The following is a 20,951-nucleotide window of genomic DNA, read 5'->3' on the forward strand; positions in this document are numbered from 1 at the left end:
TGCATTTTAAGGCTATGGATGAGAAGGTTAACTTATAATTAATACACGTTAGGTCAGTTGTATGCTGCTGCTTTGCGATCTATTAAGAGCAAGGGTTGCATTAAATAGGCTCAATCTTTTTTTACTGATGCATTTGGTAATATTCAATTCATACGCACAAAACATATAAACAAAAGCATTCACTGTTAAAGTTGATAGGCTACATGCATGCCATTCATATTTAGCTTATGCGCGACACTTAGATCAATTAATCGAATTAGTTGCTGTTTTCTGGAGCAAACCGCGAACAACACCTGTCAAACGCAGACAAAAGTGCAACATCCGCAAAACTACAAGAGTCCCAGTTTGCAAAATGACGTTGTAAAGACGTCTAAAATACGTATTTTCCAGACGTTGAAGTTAGGTTTACTTTATGTTCTGAATGAAAGGTGAATGTCCGTATGTTTAAAATATATATTACCCAGGACGCTGAAAGGCATATTTTCCGAACGTAAAAAAAATACGTATTTTCTGAACTTTGAAAAAAAATACAATTCTGGATGTTGAAATCGGGCAAATTTTTGGTTCTGAATGAAAGTTGAAAGTAAGTAATTTATAGACGTCTATGTTTGGAACAAATCAAGGCTGGTCCAGACCAGACAAAATCTGAATCAAACAAACGTCGATGATTGGTTCAGATTTGGTCCGGACTGGACCACAAACCAATGCCCGTGGATTTGGAAATCAAGGCCGGTCCGGAACGGCCCCCTAAAAAAAGATATCCAAAAGGCGTTGGCCCGTGCTTACCGAGTTGTAGCCTATAGTGTTGCCTGAAATTACATTTTATGAATGCCCATCTATGTGGTAAGCCTACCGTTTGTAAAACAGGCCATTGCGTTGGCTTTCTTTGTCATGATCAATTTGGCTATTTAAGCACTGAATATCAGCTACCCAACGTTATCAAGAGTTATCGCGAGGCTATTTGCAATGTGTTTACACAGCGGGAAATAAATAAGTATTTTATTTTTTTGCTATGATCAGCTTGTCAAAAATAGACAGATACAAACGTAAAACGACTGATCATGACAATGGGGTGAAACTCCTGGACAGTTGTGATTGTCCATTCCATAATGTCCATTTTACTTTGACTTGTCCTGTTTTTAGGATATGTTGCTGTCACGAATCCCACCGAAGGTGGCTCCCCTGCCTGTTCGGGCGGCGCTCGGCGGTCGTTGGCCTACTAGCCACCGCTGATCCCTTTTTCCTTTTCGGTTTGTTTGTCTTATTGGTTGCACCTGTTCCCTGTTGTGTTTCTTGATTTGTGTTTTATTTAAGCCTGTTTAGCCCGCCCAGGTTTGTGCGGGATTATTTCGCTGTCGTGTTATTTTGGACGTGCTGGCTGACGCCTTATTTCTCTCTCCGGACTGTTTGCCCTGTGTTTTGGGTTGGTCATTTATTTTACACGCCCTTCTGTTTTGGCGTGACCGGTTTGTGCCGGAGAAAATAAAGAAGTTGTACTGCTCTGCTCTCTGCGCCTGACTCCAACCACCACTTCTAGTATCCCGTGACAGTTGCCTTTGGTTGCGATTTTATCATGTCAATCTTGCTGGGGCAAACTAAAAACATTTTGGGGGGATGCATGCCAGCAAAGCCACTACACAACACAAAACAATACATTAATTACACTATAACCGGGACAAACGGTGCCCACAAACTGTTAGGCCCTACATAAAGCTGTACCAACAGCAGAGTCCCAACACCTTACCACTGCTACACCTGGCTATCAGCAGAGTCCCAACACCTTACCACTGTTACACCTGTCTATCAGCAGAGTCCCAACACCTTACCACTGCTACACCTACCTGGCTATCAGCTGAGCCTTGTCTTGCAGCGAAACAGTTCATTCAGCCTCATTTACTGCCTTTCAAAAAACAAAGCTGATATGGTTGACCTGCTTAAACAAATGTGTTTTCTAATGACAAGTGAGATGTACAAACTATGGCATAAGGGGATGACGAGCGGATAAGAGGCAATCAGTATTTTTGATTAAGACATTAATGAGACGAGCTAGGACAAACGTAGTCAATATAACTACAGGTATTTGTTCAGCACTTTTGAAATGTACCGTGACAGAATTCAGAACATGGGCCATTCTTAGTGTTCTCCCTCTACACCATGTCAGTCAGAACTGTAGGACAAATAAAGGGGGCATATAAGCAGATAATGAAAGCTCTTACAATATTTGATGATGACATTTCTCTAAAACAGGTTATAGGCTACATGTGCACCACCAAGTCAGAACAGTAGGTGAAATTAAGAGGGGAAAATATACCAAATTATTAGGGTGAAGCACACGGGCTACTAACATCTTACTACACAACATACACTTAGTATTACTTTCTAAGCTCCAGTATACATATCTCCCTGGCATATTACATCATTTATGCAGCAGCATACAATACATTTTTTGGACTCATCTTGTTGAGCTGGGGCTCACTTGAACAGGAAGGTGGCGCGGTGGGACTTCGTGGGCAAATTTTGTCATCAAAGTCTGGAATTCTCTGGATTTATGGTGCTTTCAAGACAACTGGAAACTTAAAAAAACAAGGTAGAATCATGATGATGTTAGTGATCTTCAGGTCGGAGCTGTAGAAAGAGGCCTGAGTTCCTGACCGTTCAAAACGTATTTCCCCAGTCAAGAGTTAGTTTTTTTTTGCGAATTCCCAGTTGTCTTGAACTCAATGAAGTCAGATTTCCCAGTTCTGAGTTTCCAGTTGTTTTGAGCACGGGAGAAGTCATGCGGATTGACAGCATGGCCAATGTTGAATGTTTATCCTTTTAAGCTTGGAAAAGAGACCCTTAAACACAGACTTGGACCACACACCCTCTCCACTGAATAGCAGGCTAGTGATTGCTTTGCAATGCTTGCAGTTAGCCACTGATTCCTTCCAAACCACTCATTGTTGATTTTGCGATTTCCAACTTGTTGTGTAATGTTTATGTCCAATGGCTGATGAGCACCGACACGTTTTATCTATCATTTATCTTCATTTTTTTCTCCTTATATGACAAAGGATTAAAAAGCATTTGCCAGTAGATTGTCGACTTGATTCATGATAATGACTGCTAGCTTGCAAAGATTTTGAAAGTATGATGTTGACATGATCAGTCCAGTCAAAGCTACTGTAGATATGTGATTTGACCTCATTTTATCTGTGGCCAATGACCTTGAGCCTTCTTGGATGGGCACATCTAATGTAACTATGGTAGCACCCAAGGGGCTTGAATTTTCAAGCTCTACTCTTAGATTTGGCAGTGATGTAGTGTCCCCTTGGGTGACAGAACACTGAGCCAATCACGGTGCAACTACAGAACATTACCAACCCCTAAGCTCCGTATTTTCCGCTGGCTGCCCCACCACCACAGAAACCACTGAGCTAGGCTGAAACACCTGCATTTTTGGAGCTGCCTTACTCAAGAAAGCAAAAAAGACCAAGTTTGTAGGCAGCTTTATTAACTCAAATATATATATATCCTGCTCAAAAAAATAAAGGGAACACTAAAATAACACATCCTAGATCTGAATGAATGAAATAATCTTAATAAATACTTTTTTCTTTACATAGTTGAATGTGCTGACAACAAAATCACACAAAAATAATAAATGGAAATCCAATTTATAAACCCATGGAGGTCTGGATTTGGAGTCACACTCAAAATTAAAGTGGAAAACCACACTACAGGCTGATCCAACTTTGATGTAATGTCCTTAAAACAAGTCAAAATGAGGCTCAGTAGTGTGTGTGGCCTCCACGTGCCTGTAAGACCTCCCTACAACGCCTGGGCATGCTCCTGATGAGGTGGCAGATGGTCTCCTGAGGGATCTCCTCCAAGACCTGGACTAAAGCATCCGCCAACTCCTGGACAGTCTGTGGTGCAACGTGGCGTTGGTGGATGGAGCGAGACATGATGTCCCTGATGTGCTCAATTGGATTCAGGTCTGGGGAACGGGCGGGCCAGTCCATAGCATCAATGCCTTCCTCTTGCAGGAACTGCTAACACACTCCAGCCACATGAGGTCTAGCATTGTCTTGCATTAGGAGGAACCCAGGGCCAACCGCACCAGCATATGGTCTCACAAGGGGTCTGAGGATCTCATCTCGGTACCTAATGGCAGTCAGGCTACCTCTGGCGAGCACATGGAGGGCTGTGCGGCCCCCCAAAGAAATGCCACCCCACACCATGACTGACCCACCGCCAAACCGGTCATGCTGGAGGATGTTGCAGGCAGCAGAACGTTCTCCACGGTGTCTCCAGACTCTGTCACGTCTGTCACGTGCTCAGTGTGAACCTGCTTTCATCTGTGAAGAGCACTTCTCTGGCAAATGCCAAACGTCCTGCACGGTGTTGGGCTGTAAGCACAACCCCCACCTGTGGACGTCGGGCCCTCATACCACCCTCATGGAGTGTTTCTGACTGTTTGAGCAGACACATGCACATTTGTGGCCTGCTGGAGGTCATTTTGCAGGGCTCTGGCAGTGCTTCTCCTGCTCTTCCTTGCACAAAGGCGGAGGTAGCGGTCCTGCTGCTGGGTTGTTAGCCTCCTACGGCCTCCTCCACGTCTCCTGGTAGCGCCTCCATGCTCTGGACACTACGCTGACAGACACAGCAAACCTTCTTGCCACAGCTCGCATTGATGTGCCATCCTGGATGAGCTGCACTACCTGAGCCACTTGTGTGGGTTGTAGACTCCGTCTCATGCTACCACTAGAGTGAAAGCACCGCCAGCATTCAAAAGTGACCAAAACATCAGCCAGGAAGCATAGGAACTGAGAAGTGGTCTGTGGTCCCCACCTGCAGAACCACTCCTTTATTGGGGGTGTCTTGCTAATTGCCTATAATTTCCACCTGTTGTCTATTCCATTTGCACAACAGCATGGGAAATGTATTGATCAGTGTTGCTTCCTAAGTGGACAGTTTGATTTCACAGAAGTGTGATTGACTTGGAGTTATATTGTGTTGTTTAAGTGTTCCCTTTATTTTTTTGAGCAGTATGTATATATATATATTTTTTTTTACATTGTTTGGTAACTGATATGTCACATGTATTAATGTCAAAATAACATGCAAAACAGGCAACCTCCCCTTGACTGAATGATGGGCGCCACTGGTTGCTTTGTTAACGTGACAGCTCATTTTATATTTGATTGAACGCCATTTATGTTACGCTATTTGACCGGAGAAACCTGCATTGTCATACATTTGATCTCCAGCCTGTAGGCTACAGAAAAGGCCAAATGCTATTTCTATCATATCCAATATCTGTTTGGTTTAAGTTAGATCATTTTTTTGACTGAAAATTGTTGGCGCGTTGCAGCGATGCATCTCTCTAACAGCACCCTGTAGCGCTGCGAATGGACAAGCAACATATTTTGCGCCCCTGCCCTTGACAAAGTGGGCACTGCTTATCAAAGAGCGGAAACAGAGCTCACCTAAAAAGCCAATATGCCTCAATATGGTTGAGAGAAATTGTCACTGTTTTTCAGCAGAATTATGGGAGGTTTTGTGTGTTGTTGTTGGAGGTGCGTCTTGGTCAGTTTAGCTAAGAAAATGCCGCACTTGTCCTCCCTAATGAGCGGGAAGGCCGTGGCTATAGCATATCATAATCACGTCAATACATGAATTATAACAAAACTCTGAGCAACACTAAATAAAGTTTAAGCGTACCAGAGAGTCTGCTCTAACGTTTTTTGTTTTTGTAAAGCCTTTATTACAGCAAAGACTAAAAACAGTTGCGTTCACTCGGGAATGCAATTTCGGGAAATGGAACGAATTAATTATTGATTGATACAGTAGCCTATATAAATAAGTATTGAAATATAGGCCTAAATAAGTTACGGCATTAAGACTAAACAAGATGTGCTTGATGGTGGTTATACAAGGCTGCTATACTCAGCCTACTAATGACAATGACATTACTTAGTATCATAATAACCATAAGAAGAGCAAGAAGAAGGAGCGTTATTATTATTATTATTATACAATTTGGAACAGTGTAAACACTAAATAAATTATAAATAAAATCAGAGGCTGTTCTAACGAACAAAATAGTGTAAAGCTTTTATTACAGAATTATTATTATTATTTTAAACGAATTTGAGAAATTGTTTACTTGACATGTCATTGCATATGAGGCTTGGCGTTAACGGAATCAGTAGGCTATTAAACAAACACTCAAACAGGCAACAGAAGCAAAATCTGTCTTATTTCTGTAGATAGATATGGATGATTTATTAAGCCAGGCACATTTAATAGTTAGGCTATTGATTATAGACCTAATTAAGTTCGGGGTTTCCTCTCTCCTCACTTTTCTTAGACAATAAGGCAAGGGCTGTTTTCTCATCTCCTCATTCTGCTGCTGCTGTCTCTGCCATTGTTCTCAACAACAATATGCTGGTTAACGTTGCTAAGATGCACATAGCAACATGGTCTAGGAAAAGGCGCAAATTCAACAGCGCACTGATGTGTTTCAGAACCGTGGACAGCGACCGCTATCCAACCACGGAGAATGCGCATTTGTTACAAAATAATATAATTTTTATTGGTGTTGCACCATTGTCCATCTAATGTAATATAACCATATAGAATTACAGTAGCAGGTCTCAGACTGATGGGCTGTTCCATCCCCAGGGCCTCCACAATGGATTAATCCACTCAGCCTGAATCAGATGTCTTCTACACCATGATATATATATTTTTGGGCTTCTGTTCGACTAAAGAAATCTCGATTGACCAACAACCTATCGACCAAACAAAACGCCTAAATGGGGTCAGCCCTGGCTGAGAGTAACCCAGAGAGTAACCCAGAGAGTAACCCAGAGAGAGTAACCCAGAGAGAGTAACACAGAGAGTAACACAGAGAGAGTAACACAGAGAGTAACACAGAGAGAAACACAGAGAGTAACCCAGAGAGTAACCCAGAGAGAGTAACCCAGAGAGAGTAACACAGAGAGAGTAACACAGAGAGAGTAACACAGAGAGTAACACAGAGAGAAACACAGAGAGTAACACAGAGTAACCCAGAGAGTAACACAGAGAGTAACACAGAGAGTAACACAGAGAGTAGCACAGAGAGTAGCACAGAGAGTAACACAGAGAGTAACACAGAGTAACCCAGAGAGTAACACAGAGAGTAACACAGAGAGTAACACAGAGAGTAACACAGAGAGTAACCCAGAGAGTAACACAGAGAGTAACACAGAGAGTAACCCAGAGAGTAACACAGAGAGTAACACAGAGAGTAACCCAGAGAGTAACACAGAGTAACCCAGAGAGTAACCCAGAGAGTAACCCAGAGAGTAGCACAGAGAGTAGCACAGAGAGTAGCACAGAGAGTAACACAGAGAGTAGCACAGAGAGTAGCACAGAGAGTAACACAGAGAGTAGCACAGAGAGACACACAGAGTAACACACAGAGTAACACACAGAGTACCACACAGAGTAACACACAGAGTACCACACAGAGTAACACACAGAGTAGCACAGAGAGTAGCACAGAGAGTAGCACAGAGAGTAACACAGAGTAGCGCTGAGATTATAAATACTCCATAGTGTGAGGGTGAGTCCAGACAAAGTCACCAGTTTAGAGAGTTTTATTATTTGTTTTGGTCTTCCAGTTGAACCAGCCGTAATATTATTCAGTAACGGTTAACACTAAACGGCTTCGGTAGAAAAAAACACACATATAAAAACTCTCAAATAAAAGAGTTTCAAAATAAATAACTTATATAACTTGAATAAAAAAAAACTAAAACACATGGAATAAAGCAACACACACCCCTGGATGTACGGAGTGTGGTAACGTGCTTGGTATGGCTCTGCTTGGAGTGTGTGTTTCAGTGTGTGTGTGTTTCAGTGTGTCAGTGCGTATCTGGCAGCAGCAACAGTGTTCTTCATCAGCATTGCGACCGTCATAGGCCCCACCCCTCCAGGAACTGGCGTGATAAACCCCGCCTTCTCTTTCACCCCTACAGAGACACAGAGGGAAGACAACCTGTGTTAGCCCCGCTGAACTAAAGCCCCACTAACTCACCACCCCTACAGAGACACAGAGGGAAGACAACCTGTGTTAGCCCCGCTGAACTAAAGCCCCACTAACTCACCCCCCCTACAGAGACACAGAGGGAAGACAACCTGTGTTAGCCCCGCTGAACTAAAGCCCCACTAACTCACCCCCCTACAGAGACACAGAGGGAAGACAACCTGTGTTAGCCCCGCTGAACTAAAGCCCCACTAACTCACCCCCCCTACAGAGACACAGAGGGAAGACAACCTGTGTTAGCCCCGCTGAACTAAAGCCCCACTAACTCACCACCCCTACAGAGACACAGAGGGAAGACAACCTGTGTTAGCCCCGCTGAACTAAAGCCCCACTAACTCACCACCCCTACAGAGACACAGAGGGAAGACAACCTGTGTTAGCCCCGCTGAACTAAAGCCCCACTAACTCACCCCCCTACAGAGACACAGAGGGAAGACAACCTGTGTTAGCCCCGCTGAACTAAAGCCCCACTAACTCACCCCCCCTACAGAGACACAGAGGGAAGACAACCTGTGTTAGCCCCGCTGAACTAAAGCCCCACTAACTCACCCCCCTACAGAGACACAGAGGGAAGACAACCTGTGTTAGCCCCGCTGAACTAAAGCCCCACTAACTCACCCCCCCTACAGAGACACAGAGGGAAGACAACCTGTGTTAGCCCCGCTGAACTAAAGCCCCACTAACTCACCCCCCTACAGAGACACAGAGGGAAGACAACCTGTGTTAGCCCCGCTGAACTAAAGCCCCACTAACTCACCCCCCTACAGAGACACAGAGGGAAGACAACCTGTGTTAGCCCCGCTGAACTAAAGCCCCACTAACTCACCCCCCTACAGAGACACAGAGGGAAGACAACCTGTGTTAGCCCCGCTGAACTAAAGCCCCACTAACTCACCCCCCCTACAGAGACACAGAGGGAAGACAACCTGTGTTAGCCCCGCTGAACTAAAGCCCCACTAACTCACCCCCCCTACAGAGACACAGAGGGAAAACAACCCAGTGAGTTTTGAACCTGGGTCATGCCATAAAACCCGTCTTAGCTCCTGAGCTAAAGCCTCGTCATTTAACTAGGTGAGTTAACGCGTCTATCATTCAGGTCTCTGATAAGGTTACGGTTCATTCCAAAAGTATTCAGACCCCTTGACTTTTTCCACATTTTGTTACATCACAGCCTTATTATAAAATGGATTAAATAGTTTATCTACACACAATAGCCCATAATGACAAAGCAAAAACATGCTTTTAGAAATTTGAACAATATTAATGTTAGGCATTAGGGTTAGCAGTGTGGTTAAGGTTAGGGTTAGGCATTAGGGTTAGCAGTGTGGTTAAGGTTAGGGTTAGGCATTAGGGTTAGCAGTGTGGTTAAGGTTAGGGTTAGGCATTAGGGTTAGCAGTGTGGTTAAGGTTAGGGTTAGGCATTAGGGTTAGCAGTGTGGTTAAGGTTAGGGTTAGGCATTAGGGTTAGCAGTGTGGTTAAGGTTAGGGTTAGCAGTGTGGTTAAGGTTAGGGTTTAAAATCAGATATTATGACTTTGTGGCAGTGCCAGCTAATGATCTCTCTGCAGAGCTGCCTCCAGAACAACATTCATGAAAATAAATGCTAGCCTGCTCTATTTTTTTTTTATTTAACCTTTATTTAACTAGGCCAAGTCAGTTAAGAACAAATTATTATTTACAATGACAGCCTACCGGGGAACAGTGGGTTAACTGCCTTGTTCAGGGGCAGAACGACAGATTTGTACCTTGTCAGCTCGGGGATTCGATCTAGCAACCTTCCGGTTACCGGCTCAATGCTCTAACCACTAGGTTACCTGCCACACCGAAAGTGGTTTAAATCCAGTTATGTACCTTCAAAGTCCACGTCGCCCACCAGTCGTAGTTTTCCTGTGGTCCGGTCGGGGACACGGTTAATACCCACGTCGATGACCGCTGCACCCTCCTTGACCATGTCTACTGTGATCAGCCCAGGCACACCTAGAGGACACACACACACACACACACACACACACACACACACACACACACACACACACACACACACACACACACACACACACACACACACACACACACACACACGTTCTCTGTGGACATGACACCGGTTGGCATGGCAATCATCAGGCTTACTTCAGTCGTTTTTATAATGTTCACCTGCACTAATGTTACAGACAAGGGAGAAAGGAAGGAGAACGAGTGAGAGAGATGAAGAATGCAAAAACCTAAGAAATAAATTGAGAAACCTGTCCAAACAAAAACATGGAGACCCAGAAAACCTGAGTCTACGCCTTCACTATGGTGAATCACTAAAACAATACAGAAATACACTACAGACTAAGAAGGAACAGCATGTTAGAAATCAGCTCAATGTAACTGAAGAATCCATAGACTCTAACCACTTCTGGGAAAATTGGAAAACACTAAACAAACAACAACACGAAGAATTATCTATCTAAAATAGAGATGTATGGATAAACCACTTCTCCAATCTTTTTGGCTCTATAACAAAGAACAAAGAGCAAAAACATATACATGATCAAATACAAATCTTAGAATCAACTATTAAAGACTACCAGAACCCACTGGATTCTCCAATTACCTTGAATGAACTATAGGACAAAATACAAACCCTCCAACCCAAAAAGGCCTGTGGTGTTGATGGTATCCTCAATGAAATGATAAAATATACAGACCACAAATTCCAGTTGGCTATACTAAAACTCTAACATCATCCTCAGCTCTGGCATCTTCCCCAATATTTGGAACAAAGTACTGATCACCCCAATCCACCAAAGTGGAGACATATTTTACCCCAATAACTACCGTTGGATATGCGTCAGCAGCAACCTTGGGAAAATCCTCTGTATTAACATTAACAGGAGACTTGTACATTTCCTCAGTGAAAGCAATGTACTGAGCAAATGTCAAATTGGCTTTTTACCAAATGATCATACAACAGACCACATATTCACCCTGCACACCCTAATTGACAAACAAACACAAAGGCAAAGTCTTCTCATGCTTTGTTGATTTAAAAAAAACCTTCGACTCAATTTGGCATGAGGGTCTGTTATACAAATTGATGGAAAGTGGTGTTGGGGGAAAAACATACAACATTATAAAATCCATGTACACAAACAACAAGTGTGCGGTTAAAATAGGCAAAAAGCACACAGGGCCGTGGGGTGAGACAGGGATGCAGCTTAAGCCCCACCCTCTTCAACATATATATCAAAAATTGGCCAGGGCACTAGCACAGTCTGCAGCACCAGGCCTCACCCTACTAGAATCTGAAGTCAAATGTGTACTGTTTGCTGATGATCTGGTGCTTCTGTCCCCAACCAAGGAGGGCCTACAGCAGCACCTACAGTGAGGGAAAAAAGTATTTGTTCCACTGCTGACTTAGTACGTTTGCCCACTGACAAAGAAAGGATCAGTCTATAATTTTAATGGTAGGTTTATTTGAACAGTGAGAGACAGAATAACAACAAAAAAATCCAGAAAAAACGCATGAAAAATGTTATAAATTGATTTGCATTTTAATGAGGGAAATAAGTATTTGACCCCCTCTCAATCAGAAAGATTTCTGGCTCCCAGGTGTCTTTTATACAGGTAACGAGCTGAGATTAGGAGCACACTCTTAAAGGGAATGCTCCTAATCTCAGCTTGTTACCTGTATAAAAGACACCTGTCCACAGAAGCAATCAATCAATCAGATTCCAAACTCTCCACCATGGCCAAGACCAAAGAGCTCTCCAAGGATGTCAGGGACAAGATTGTAGACCTACACAAGGCTGGAATGGGCTACAAGACCATCGCCAAGCAGCTTGGTGAGAAGGTGACAACAGTTGGCGCGATTATTCGCAAATGGAAGAAGCAGAAAAGAACTGTCAATCTCCCTCGGCCTGGGGCTCCATGCAAGATCTCACCTCGTGGGGTTGCAATGATCATGAGAACGGTGAGGAATCAGCCCAGAACTACACGGGAGGATCTTGTCAATAATCTCAAGGCAGCTGGGACCATAGTCACCAAGAAAACAATTGGTAACACACTACACCGTGAAGGACTGAAATCCTGCAGCGCCCGCAAGGTCCCCCTTCTCAAGAAAGCACATATACATGCCCGTCTGAAGTTTGCCAATGAACATCTGAATGATTCAGAGGACAACTGGGTGAAAGTGTTGTGGTCAGATGAGACCAAAATGGAGCTCTTTGGCATCAACTCAACATCTTTGGAGGAGGAGGAATGCTGCATATGACCCCAAGAACACCATACCCACCGTCAAACATCGAGGTGGAAACATTATGCTTTGGGGGTGTTTTTTTGCTAAGGGGACAGGACAACTTCACCGCATCAAAGGGACGATGGACGGGGCCATGTACTGTCAAATCTTGGGTGAGAACCTCCTTCCCTCAGCCAGGGCATTGAAAATGGGTCGTGGATGGGTATTCCAGCATGACAATGACCCAAAACACACGGCCAAGGCAACAAAGGAGTGGCTCAAGAAGAAGCACATTAAGGTCCTGGAGTGGCATAGCCAGTCTCCAGACCTTAATCCCATAAAAAATCTGTGGAGGGAGCTGAAGGTTCGAGTTGCCAAACGTCAGCCTCGAAACCTTAATGACTTGGAGAAGATCTGCAAAGAGGAGTGGGACAAAATCCCTCCTGAGATGTGTGCAAACCTGGTGGCCAACTACAAGAAATGTCTGACCTCTGATTGCCAACAAGGGTTTTGCCACCAAGTACTAAGTCATGTTTTGCAGATGGGTCAAATGCTTATTTCCCTCATTAAAATGCAAATCAATTTATAACATTTTTGACATGCGTTTTTCAGGATTTTTTTGTTGTTATTCTGTCTCTCACTGTTCAAATAAACCTACCATTAAAATTATAGACTGAGCATTTCTTTGTCAGTGGGCAAACGTACAAAATCAGCAGGGGATCAAATACCTTTTTCCCCCACTGTAGATCTTCTGCACAGATTTTGTCAGACCTGGGCCCTGACAGTAAATCTCAGTAAAACAAAAACAATGGTATTCCAAAAAAGGTCCAGTTGCCAGGACCACATACAAATTCCATCTGGACACCGTTGCCCTAGAGCCCATACCTCGGTCTAAACATCAGCGCCACAGGTAACTTCCACAACGCTGTGAATGATCAGAGAGAGAATGCAAGAAGTGCCTTCTATGCCATCAAAAGGAACATACAATTCGACATACCAATTAGGATCTGGCTAAACATACTTGAATCAGTTATAGAACACATTGCCCTTTATGGTTGTGAGGTCTGGGGTCTGCTCACCAACCAGGAACTCACAAAATGGGACAAACACCAAATTGAGACTCTGCATGCAGAACTCTGCAAAAATATCCTCCGTGTACAACATAAAACACCAAATAATGCATGCAGAGCAGAATTAGGCCCGATACCAGCTAATTATCAAAATACAGAAAAGAGACGTTAAATTCTAGAGCCCCAGGAGCCCCAGGACAGCAACACAATTAGACCCAACTAAATCATGAGAAAACAAAAAGATAATTACTTCACACATTGGAAAGAATTAACAAAAAAACTGAGCAAACTAGAATGCTATTTGGCCCTAAACAGAGAGTACACAGTGGCAGAATACCTGACCACTGTGACTGACCCAAACTTAGGGAAAGCTTTGACTATGTACAGACTCAGTGAGCATAGCCTTGCTATTGAAAAAGCCCGCCGCAGGCAGACCTAGCTCTCAAGAGAAGACAGGATATGTGCACACTGCCCACAAAATGAGGTGGAAATTGAGCTGCACTTCTTAACCTCCTGCCAAATGTATGACCATATTAGAGACACATATTTCCCTCTGATTACACAGACCCACAAAGAATTAGAAAAAACAAACCCAAAGTTGATAAACTCCCATATCTACTGGGTGAAATACCACAGTATGCCGTCACAGCAGTAAGATTTGTGACCTGTTGCAACAAGAAAAGGGCAACCAGTGAAGAACAAACACCATTGTAAATACAACCCATATTTATGTTTATTTATTTTCCCTTTTGTACTTTAACCATTTGCACATCGTTACAACACTGTATATATACATAATATGACATTTGTAATGTCTTTATTCTTTTGGAACTTCTGTGAGTGTAATGTTCACTGTGTTCATTTCATTTTTGTATATTATCTACTTCGCTTGCTTTGGCAATGTTAACATATGTTTCCCCATGCCAGTAAAGCCCCTTAAATTGAAAGAAAGAAAGAGAGGTGGGGGGGGTACCTGCAGCTGCGATGACGATGTCGGCCAGACGGGTCAGTTCCTTCAGCTGCTCTCTGGGGGTGCACCTGTGGGCGATGGTTACCGTGGCATCACCTAGGAGGAGAGGAGAGGGTTTAGGACGTCTGTCTGTGTCTGCCTGCCAGTCAGTCAGTCTGCCAGTCAGTCAGTCTGCCAGTCAGTCAGTCTGCCAGTCTGTCTGTCTGCCAGTCTGTCTGTCTGTCTGCCAGTCTGTCTGTCTGCCAGTCTGTCTGTCTGCCAGTCTGTCTGTCTGCCAGTCTGTCTGTCTGCCAGTCTGTCTGTCTCTGACATAATAGGATTGATAATATGAAGAATGAATCCGTATATTTTTCAGTTTATAAGACTCCATCAAGTTCGTTTTTGTTTGATTCACCAAATAAAGAAAACTGGCTATTAACATTATGGAGTGTCATCAACTCATTTCTCTGGTGAACTTACCTCTAACTCTGTTGTGATGACCGTATATTTCTCTAAGTTACTCCATAAAGCCCCATTGGCTTCAGTAGGCCCAAACTCACCCTGGACCTATCCTAGGTACCTTACCCCAGGCCAGCCAACCTCACCCTGGACCTATCCTAGGTACCTTACCCCAGGCCAGCCAACCTCACCCTGGACCTATCCTAGGTACCTTACCCCAGGCCAGCCAACCTCACCCTGGACCTATCCTAGGTACCTTACCCCAGGCCAGCCAACCTCACCCTGGACCTATCCTAGGTACCTTACCCCAGGCCAGCCAACCTCACCCTGGACCTATCCTAGGTACCTTGCCCCAGGCCAGCCAACCTCACCCTGGACCTATCCTAGGTACCTTGCCCCAGGCCAGCCAACCTCACCCTGGACCTATCCTAGGTACCTTGCCCCAGGCCAGCCAACCTCACCCTGGACCTATCCTAGGTACCTTACCCCAGGCCAGCCAACCTCACCCTGGACCTATCCTAGGTACCTTGCCCCAGGCCAGCCAACCTCACCCTGGACCTATCCTAGGTACCTTACCCCAGGCCAGCCAACCTCACCCTGGACCTATCCTAGGTACCTTACCCCAGGCCAGCCAACCTCACCCTGGACCTATCCTAGGTACCTTACCCCAGGCCAGCCAACCTCACCCTGGACCTATCCTAGGTACCTTACCCCAGGCCAGCCAACCTCACCCTGGACCTATCCTAGGTACCTTACCCCAGGCCAGCCAACCTCACCCTGGACCTATCCTAGGTACCTTACCCCAGGCCAGCCAACCTCACCCTGGACCTATCCTAGGTACCTTACCCCAGGCCAGCCAACCTCACCCTGGACCTATCCTAGATACCTTACCCCAGGCCAGCCAACCTCACCCTGGACCTATCCTAGGTACCTTACCCCAGGCCAGCCAGCCAACCTCACCCTGGACCTATCCTAGGTACCTTGCCCCAGGCCAGCCAACCTCACCCTGGACCTATCCTAGGTAACTTGACCCAGGCCAGGCATTCCAGAGCAGGGTGGGATCAACAACCAAGCCAAGTCCCAGAACGGGTGTGTGTGTTGTGTGTGAGGGAATAAAATCTTACAAAGGCCAGGAATGAGAGACAAGACCCGGCATGGTAAATGACTAGATTGATACCTGATGTGGTGCGGGTGTGCATTGTGTGTGAGTGTATATACATGTGTGTGTGAGAGAGGGAGTGTGTGTGAGAGAGAGAGGGAGTGTGTAAGAGAGAGAGAGAGAGAGAGGGAGTGTGAGAGAGAGAGAGAGAGAGAGAGAGAGGGAGTGTGAGAGAGAGAGAGGGAGTGTGAGAGAGAGAGAGAGAGAGAGGGGGAGTGTGAGAGAGAGAGAGAGAGAGAGAGAGAGGGAGTGTGAGAGAGAGAGAGGGAGAGAGAGGGAGTGTGAGAGAGAGAGGGAGTGTGAGAGAGAGAGAGGGAGAGAGAGAGAGGCAGTGTGAGAGAGAGAGAGGGGAGAGAGAGAGAGAGAGAGAGAGAGAGGGAGGGAGTGTATGTGAGAGAGAGGGAGGGAGTGTGTGTGAGAGAGAGGGAGGGAGTGTGTGTGAGAGAGGGAGGGAGTGTGTGTGAGAGAGGGAGGGAGTGTGTGTGAGAGAGGGATGGAGTGTGTGTGAGAGAGGGAGGGAGTGTGTGAGAGAGAGGGAGGGAGTGTGTGAGAGAGAGGGAGGGAGTGTGTGTGAGAGAGAGGGAGGGAGTGTGTGTGAGAGAGAGGGAGGGAGTGTGTGTGAGAGAGAGGGAGGGAGTGTGTGTGAGAGAGAGGGAGGGAGTGTGGAGAGAGAGAGGGAGAGAGAGAGAGAGAGAGAGAGAGAGAGAGAGAGAGAGAGAGAGAGAGAGAGAGAGAGAGAGAGTGTGGAGAGAGAGGGAGGGAGTGTGTGAGAGAGAGGGAGGGAGTGTGTGTGAGAGAGAGGGAGGGAGTGTGTGTGTGAGAGAGGGAGGGAGTGTGTGTGTGAGAGAGGGAGGGAGTGTGTGTGTGAGAGAGGGAGGGAGTGTGTGTGAGAGAGAGGGAGGGAGTGTGCAACTTGGTGAGGAGTCAAAATTAAAGTGAGTTTCTGTCAAAACTAGTAGAAACAGGTTCACAGTTGATAGAAATTCCTCAAGCCTGTGTGTGTGTGTGTGTGTGTGTGTGTGTGTGTGTGTGTGTGTGCGTGTGTGTGTGTGAGTGAGAGTGTACAACAATGATGTTTTCAGTTCATTGGGTTGTTCCATTTAACAGCTGTCCTAACACAGTATTGCCTCATCACCAGCATGGTGGACCATTCCACTTCCTTCACCCACTTCTTTCTACAAACATATATGGGACGACATCCCTTCTCTCCGTCTCCTCCACCCACCCTCCCTTCCTACACCCTCCCCTTCACTTTCTCTCTCCCTCCACTTCCACCCTCCCCTCCACCCTCCCTCCTTCACTTTCTCTCTCTATCTATCTCCTCCACCCTGCCCTCTCTCTCCTCCACCCTCCCCTTCTCTCCTCCACCCTGCCCTCCTCTCTCTCTCTCCTCCACCCTCCCCTCTCTCGCTCTCTCCTCCCCTCTCCCCCTCTCTCTCTCTCTCCCACCCTGCCCTCTCTCTCCTCCACCCTCCTCTCTCCTCCACCCTCCCCTCTCTCTCTCCTCCACCCTCCCCCTCTCTCTCTCTCCTCCACCCCCTCTCTCTCTCTCTCCTCCACCCCCTCTCTCTTCTCTCTCCCCCTCCACTCTCTCTCTCTCCCTCCCTCTCTCTCCCTCCCTCTCTCCCTCTCTCCCTTCCACCCTCCCCCTCTCTCTCCTCCACCCTCCCCTCTCTCTCTCTCCTCCACCCTCTCTCTCTCCCTCTCTCCCCTCCACCCTCCCCTCTCTCTCTCCCCCTCTCTCCCCTCCACCCTCCCCTCTCTCTCTCTCCCTCCACCCTCCCCCTCTCTCTCTCTCTCATCCACCCTCCCCTCTCTCTCCCTCTCTCTCTCCTCCACCCTCTCTCCCCTCCACCCTCCCCTCTCTCTCTCTCCTCCACCCTCTCTCCCTCTTCCACCCTGCCCTCTCTCTCTCCCTCTCCTCCACCCTGCCCTCTCCCTCTCTCCCCTCTCTTTCTCCTCCACCCTCCCCTCTCAATCTCCTCCACCCTGCCCTCTCTCCTCCACCCTCCTCCACCCTCTCTCTCTCTCCTCCACCCTCTCTCCCTCTCTCCTCCACCCTCCCCTCTCCCTCTCTCCACCCTGCCCCCTCTCTCCACCCTGCCCTCTCTCTCCACCCTGCCCTCTCTCCACCCTGCCCTCTCTCTCTCTCCCTCTCCTCCACCCTCCCCTCCACCCTCTCTCTCCTCCACCCTCTCTCTCTCTCCTCCACTCTCTCCCTCCCTCTCCTCCACCCTGCCCTCTCTCTCTCTCTCTCTCTCTCTTCCTCTCCTCCACCCACCCCCTCCCTCTCTCTCTCTCTCCTCCACCCTCCCCTCTCTCCTCCACCCTCCCTCTCTCTCTCCTCCACCCTCCCCTCCCTCTCTCCTCCACCCTCCCTCTCTCTCTCTCTCCACCCTCCCCCTGCCCTCTCTCTCCCTCTCCTCCACCCTGCCCTCTCTCTCCCTCTCCTCCACCCTTCTCTCTCTCTCCTCCACCCTCCTCTCTCTCTCTCCTCCACCCTTCTCTCCCTCTCCTCCACCCTGCCCTCTCTCCCCCTCTCCTCCACCCTGTCCTCTCTCTCCCTCTCCTCCACCCTTCTCTCTCTCTCCTCCACCCTCCCCTCCTCTCTCTCTCCACCCTTCTCTCTCTCTCCACCCCTTCTCTCTCTCTCCTCCACCCTTCTCTCTCTCTCCTCCACCCTTCTCTCTCTCTCCTCCACCCTTCTCTCTCTCTCCTCCACCCTTCTCTCTCTCTCCTCCACCCTCACCCACCTTACTTCCTCTCTTCCAAGAAGGTGTACTTGCATTGCAACAGTTCTTGTTTGAACAATAGGTGCAGAAATATTTATTTTATTAATTTATTTTATTAATCATTTCCTTCACTTGAAGCCCTTTTGTAATAAACAGCTTCATAACGGGGGAAACCTCAGTGGTGCAACATCAACGTACGTACACTAACACTCTAAGGTCTTTCACACACACACACACACACACACACACACACACACACACACACACACACACACAGTCGTACCTCCAGGGCGTTGGTGGTTGCGGTCTGTGTGAAGCAACATGGCGATGGGCAAGCCTACATTCTTAGAGCGTCCCGCCACCAGCACGTTCTTCCCCACTGTCTCGATACCTGCACACACAGACATGTCAATCACCGGCATGTTTTCCTCACAGTCTCTATATCTAGACTAAAAAGTTCATTTTAAGTGAGTATCCTATTAAATTCAAACATTTTTATTTTTAATTCAATCCCTAACTGGCTTCAAAAACAGGGCTAGCAAAGTATTTTTCTATAATTTTAAAGTGATTAAAAACATACAATCAGTTCAATATACCCGTAATAACATCTGCTAAATATGTGTAAGTGACCAATAAAATGTGATTTGATTTACTAGACAGTTCAGGTGTAGTAAAAGGTGATGATTGCCACCTAGTGGATAAACCAGGATATGACAGCTGGGCAGACAGTCCTTTCGGAGTCAACACCACTACCTTCACAGCAACCCTTCCCTCTTCTTCAGTTTAGATGAGTTTTTAAAGGGTTACTGGGTATCTGCTAGTACAGACCTGGGTAACTCCAGTCCTCGGGGGCCTGATTAGAATCAGGTGTGTTAGCTGGGGTAAAAGTGAGACACCAATAATCAACTTTTTATTTTAATTTTAAATGTTTTATTTAACCTTTATTTAACTAGGTAAGTCAGTTAAGAACAAATTCTTAACTAAATTCTTAATTCAACTAATCATCATGTTCAGTTTAGAATGCAATTTGTTTAAATCAGCTGTGTTTACTTGGGATGAGGGGGGGAAAGTGTAACACCAATCAGGCCCCTGAGGAATGAAAATGCCCAGGCCTGTGCTAACAGATACCCATAGACTTCCAGTCATTGCGCTAACGCTAATTAGCATTGGCTTGCAAATCTACCTCTAACTTCCTTCATACTGAACACAGGGAAATAAAGACCGTATCCATGCGTTCATCTGACTCCGTGGAAGTAGCTAAAAGGGATACTCCGTGGAAGTAGCTAAAAGGGATACTCCGTGGAAGTAGATAAAAGGGATACTCCGTGGAAGTAGATAAAAGGGATACTCCGTGGAAGTAGATAAAAGGGATACTCCGTGGAAGTAGCTAAAAGGGATACTCCGTGGAAGTAGCTAAAAGGGATACTCCGTGGAAGTAGCTAAAAGGGATACTCCGTGGAAGTAGCTAAAAGGGATACTCCGTGGAAGTAGCTAAAAGGGATACTCCGTGGAAGTAGCTAAAAGGGATACTCCGTGGAAGTAGCTAAAAGGGATACTCTGTGGAAGTAGCTAAAAGGGATACTCCGTGGAAGTAGCTAAAAGGGATACTCCGTGGAAGTAGCTAAAAGGGATACTCCGTGGAAGTAGCTAAAAGGGATACTCCGTGGAAGTAGCTAAAAGGGATACTCCGTGGAAGTAGCTAAAAGGGATACTCCGTGGAAGTAGCCCTCTAAGCCACTAGTTCACAGCAACCCTTCCCTCTTCTTCAGTTTAAAAATGGGCTTTATCCTTCTTCACATGTCAATAAACTACATTACAGAGAGAACATAGTAACCTGCTCTCCTGATGATCTCCCATACAGCAGCTGAGTGGCTGGCTGGGTGTGTGTGTGTGTGTGTGTGTGTGTGTGTGTGTGTGTGTGCGTGTGTGTGTGTGTGTGTGTGTGTGTGTGTGTGTGTGTGTGTGTGTGTGTTCTCCTGATGATCTCCCATACAGCAGCAGGTGTAGGTGTGGTGTGTGTGTGTGTGTGTGTGTGCGTGTACCTGCTCTCCTGATGATCTCCCATACAGCAGCAGGTGTAGGTGTGTGTGTGTGTGTGTGTGTCTGTGTGTGTGTGTGTGTTCTCCTGATGATCTCCCATACAGCAGCAGGTGTAGGTGTGTGTGTGTGTGTGTGTGTGCTCTCCTGATGATCTCCCATACAGCAGCAGGTGTAGGTGTGTGTGTGTGTGTGTGTGTGTGTGTGTGTGTGTGTGTGTGTGTGTGTGTGTGTGTGTGTGTGT

General features: G+C 46.3%; 1 protein-coding gene across 2 annotated transcripts in view; it reads right to left on the reverse strand.

Moving 5' to 3' along the window:
• Nucleotides 1–7,616: 7,616 nt before the first annotated feature.
• The window catches only part of mthfd2l (methylenetetrahydrofolate dehydrogenase (NADP+ dependent) 2 like), a 41,078-nt gene continuing 27,743 nt past the window's right edge, over nt 7,617–20,951 (reverse strand). For both annotated transcript variants that reach the window (XM_045695388.1, XM_014143467.2), the window contains exons 5-8: nt 18,954–19,061; nt 14,345–14,437; nt 9,931–10,056; nt 7,617–8,006 (exon numbers count right to left, since the gene is read on the reverse strand). In XM_045695388.1, coding sequence (XP_045551344.1) covers nt 7,891–8,006; nt 9,931–10,056; nt 14,345–14,437; nt 18,954–19,061 — 443 coding nt within the window. In that variant the 3' untranslated portion in view covers nt 7,617–7,890. The remainder of the gene's footprint in view (nt 8,007–9,930; nt 10,057–14,344; nt 14,438–18,953; nt 19,062–20,951) is intronic.

The sequence above is a fragment of the Salmo salar genome, chromosome ssa15 (assembly GCF_905237065.1).
Source record: "Salmo salar chromosome ssa15, Ssal_v3.1, whole genome shotgun sequence".
Lineage (NCBI taxonomy): Eukaryota > Metazoa > Chordata > Actinopteri > Salmoniformes > Salmonidae > Salmo > Salmo salar.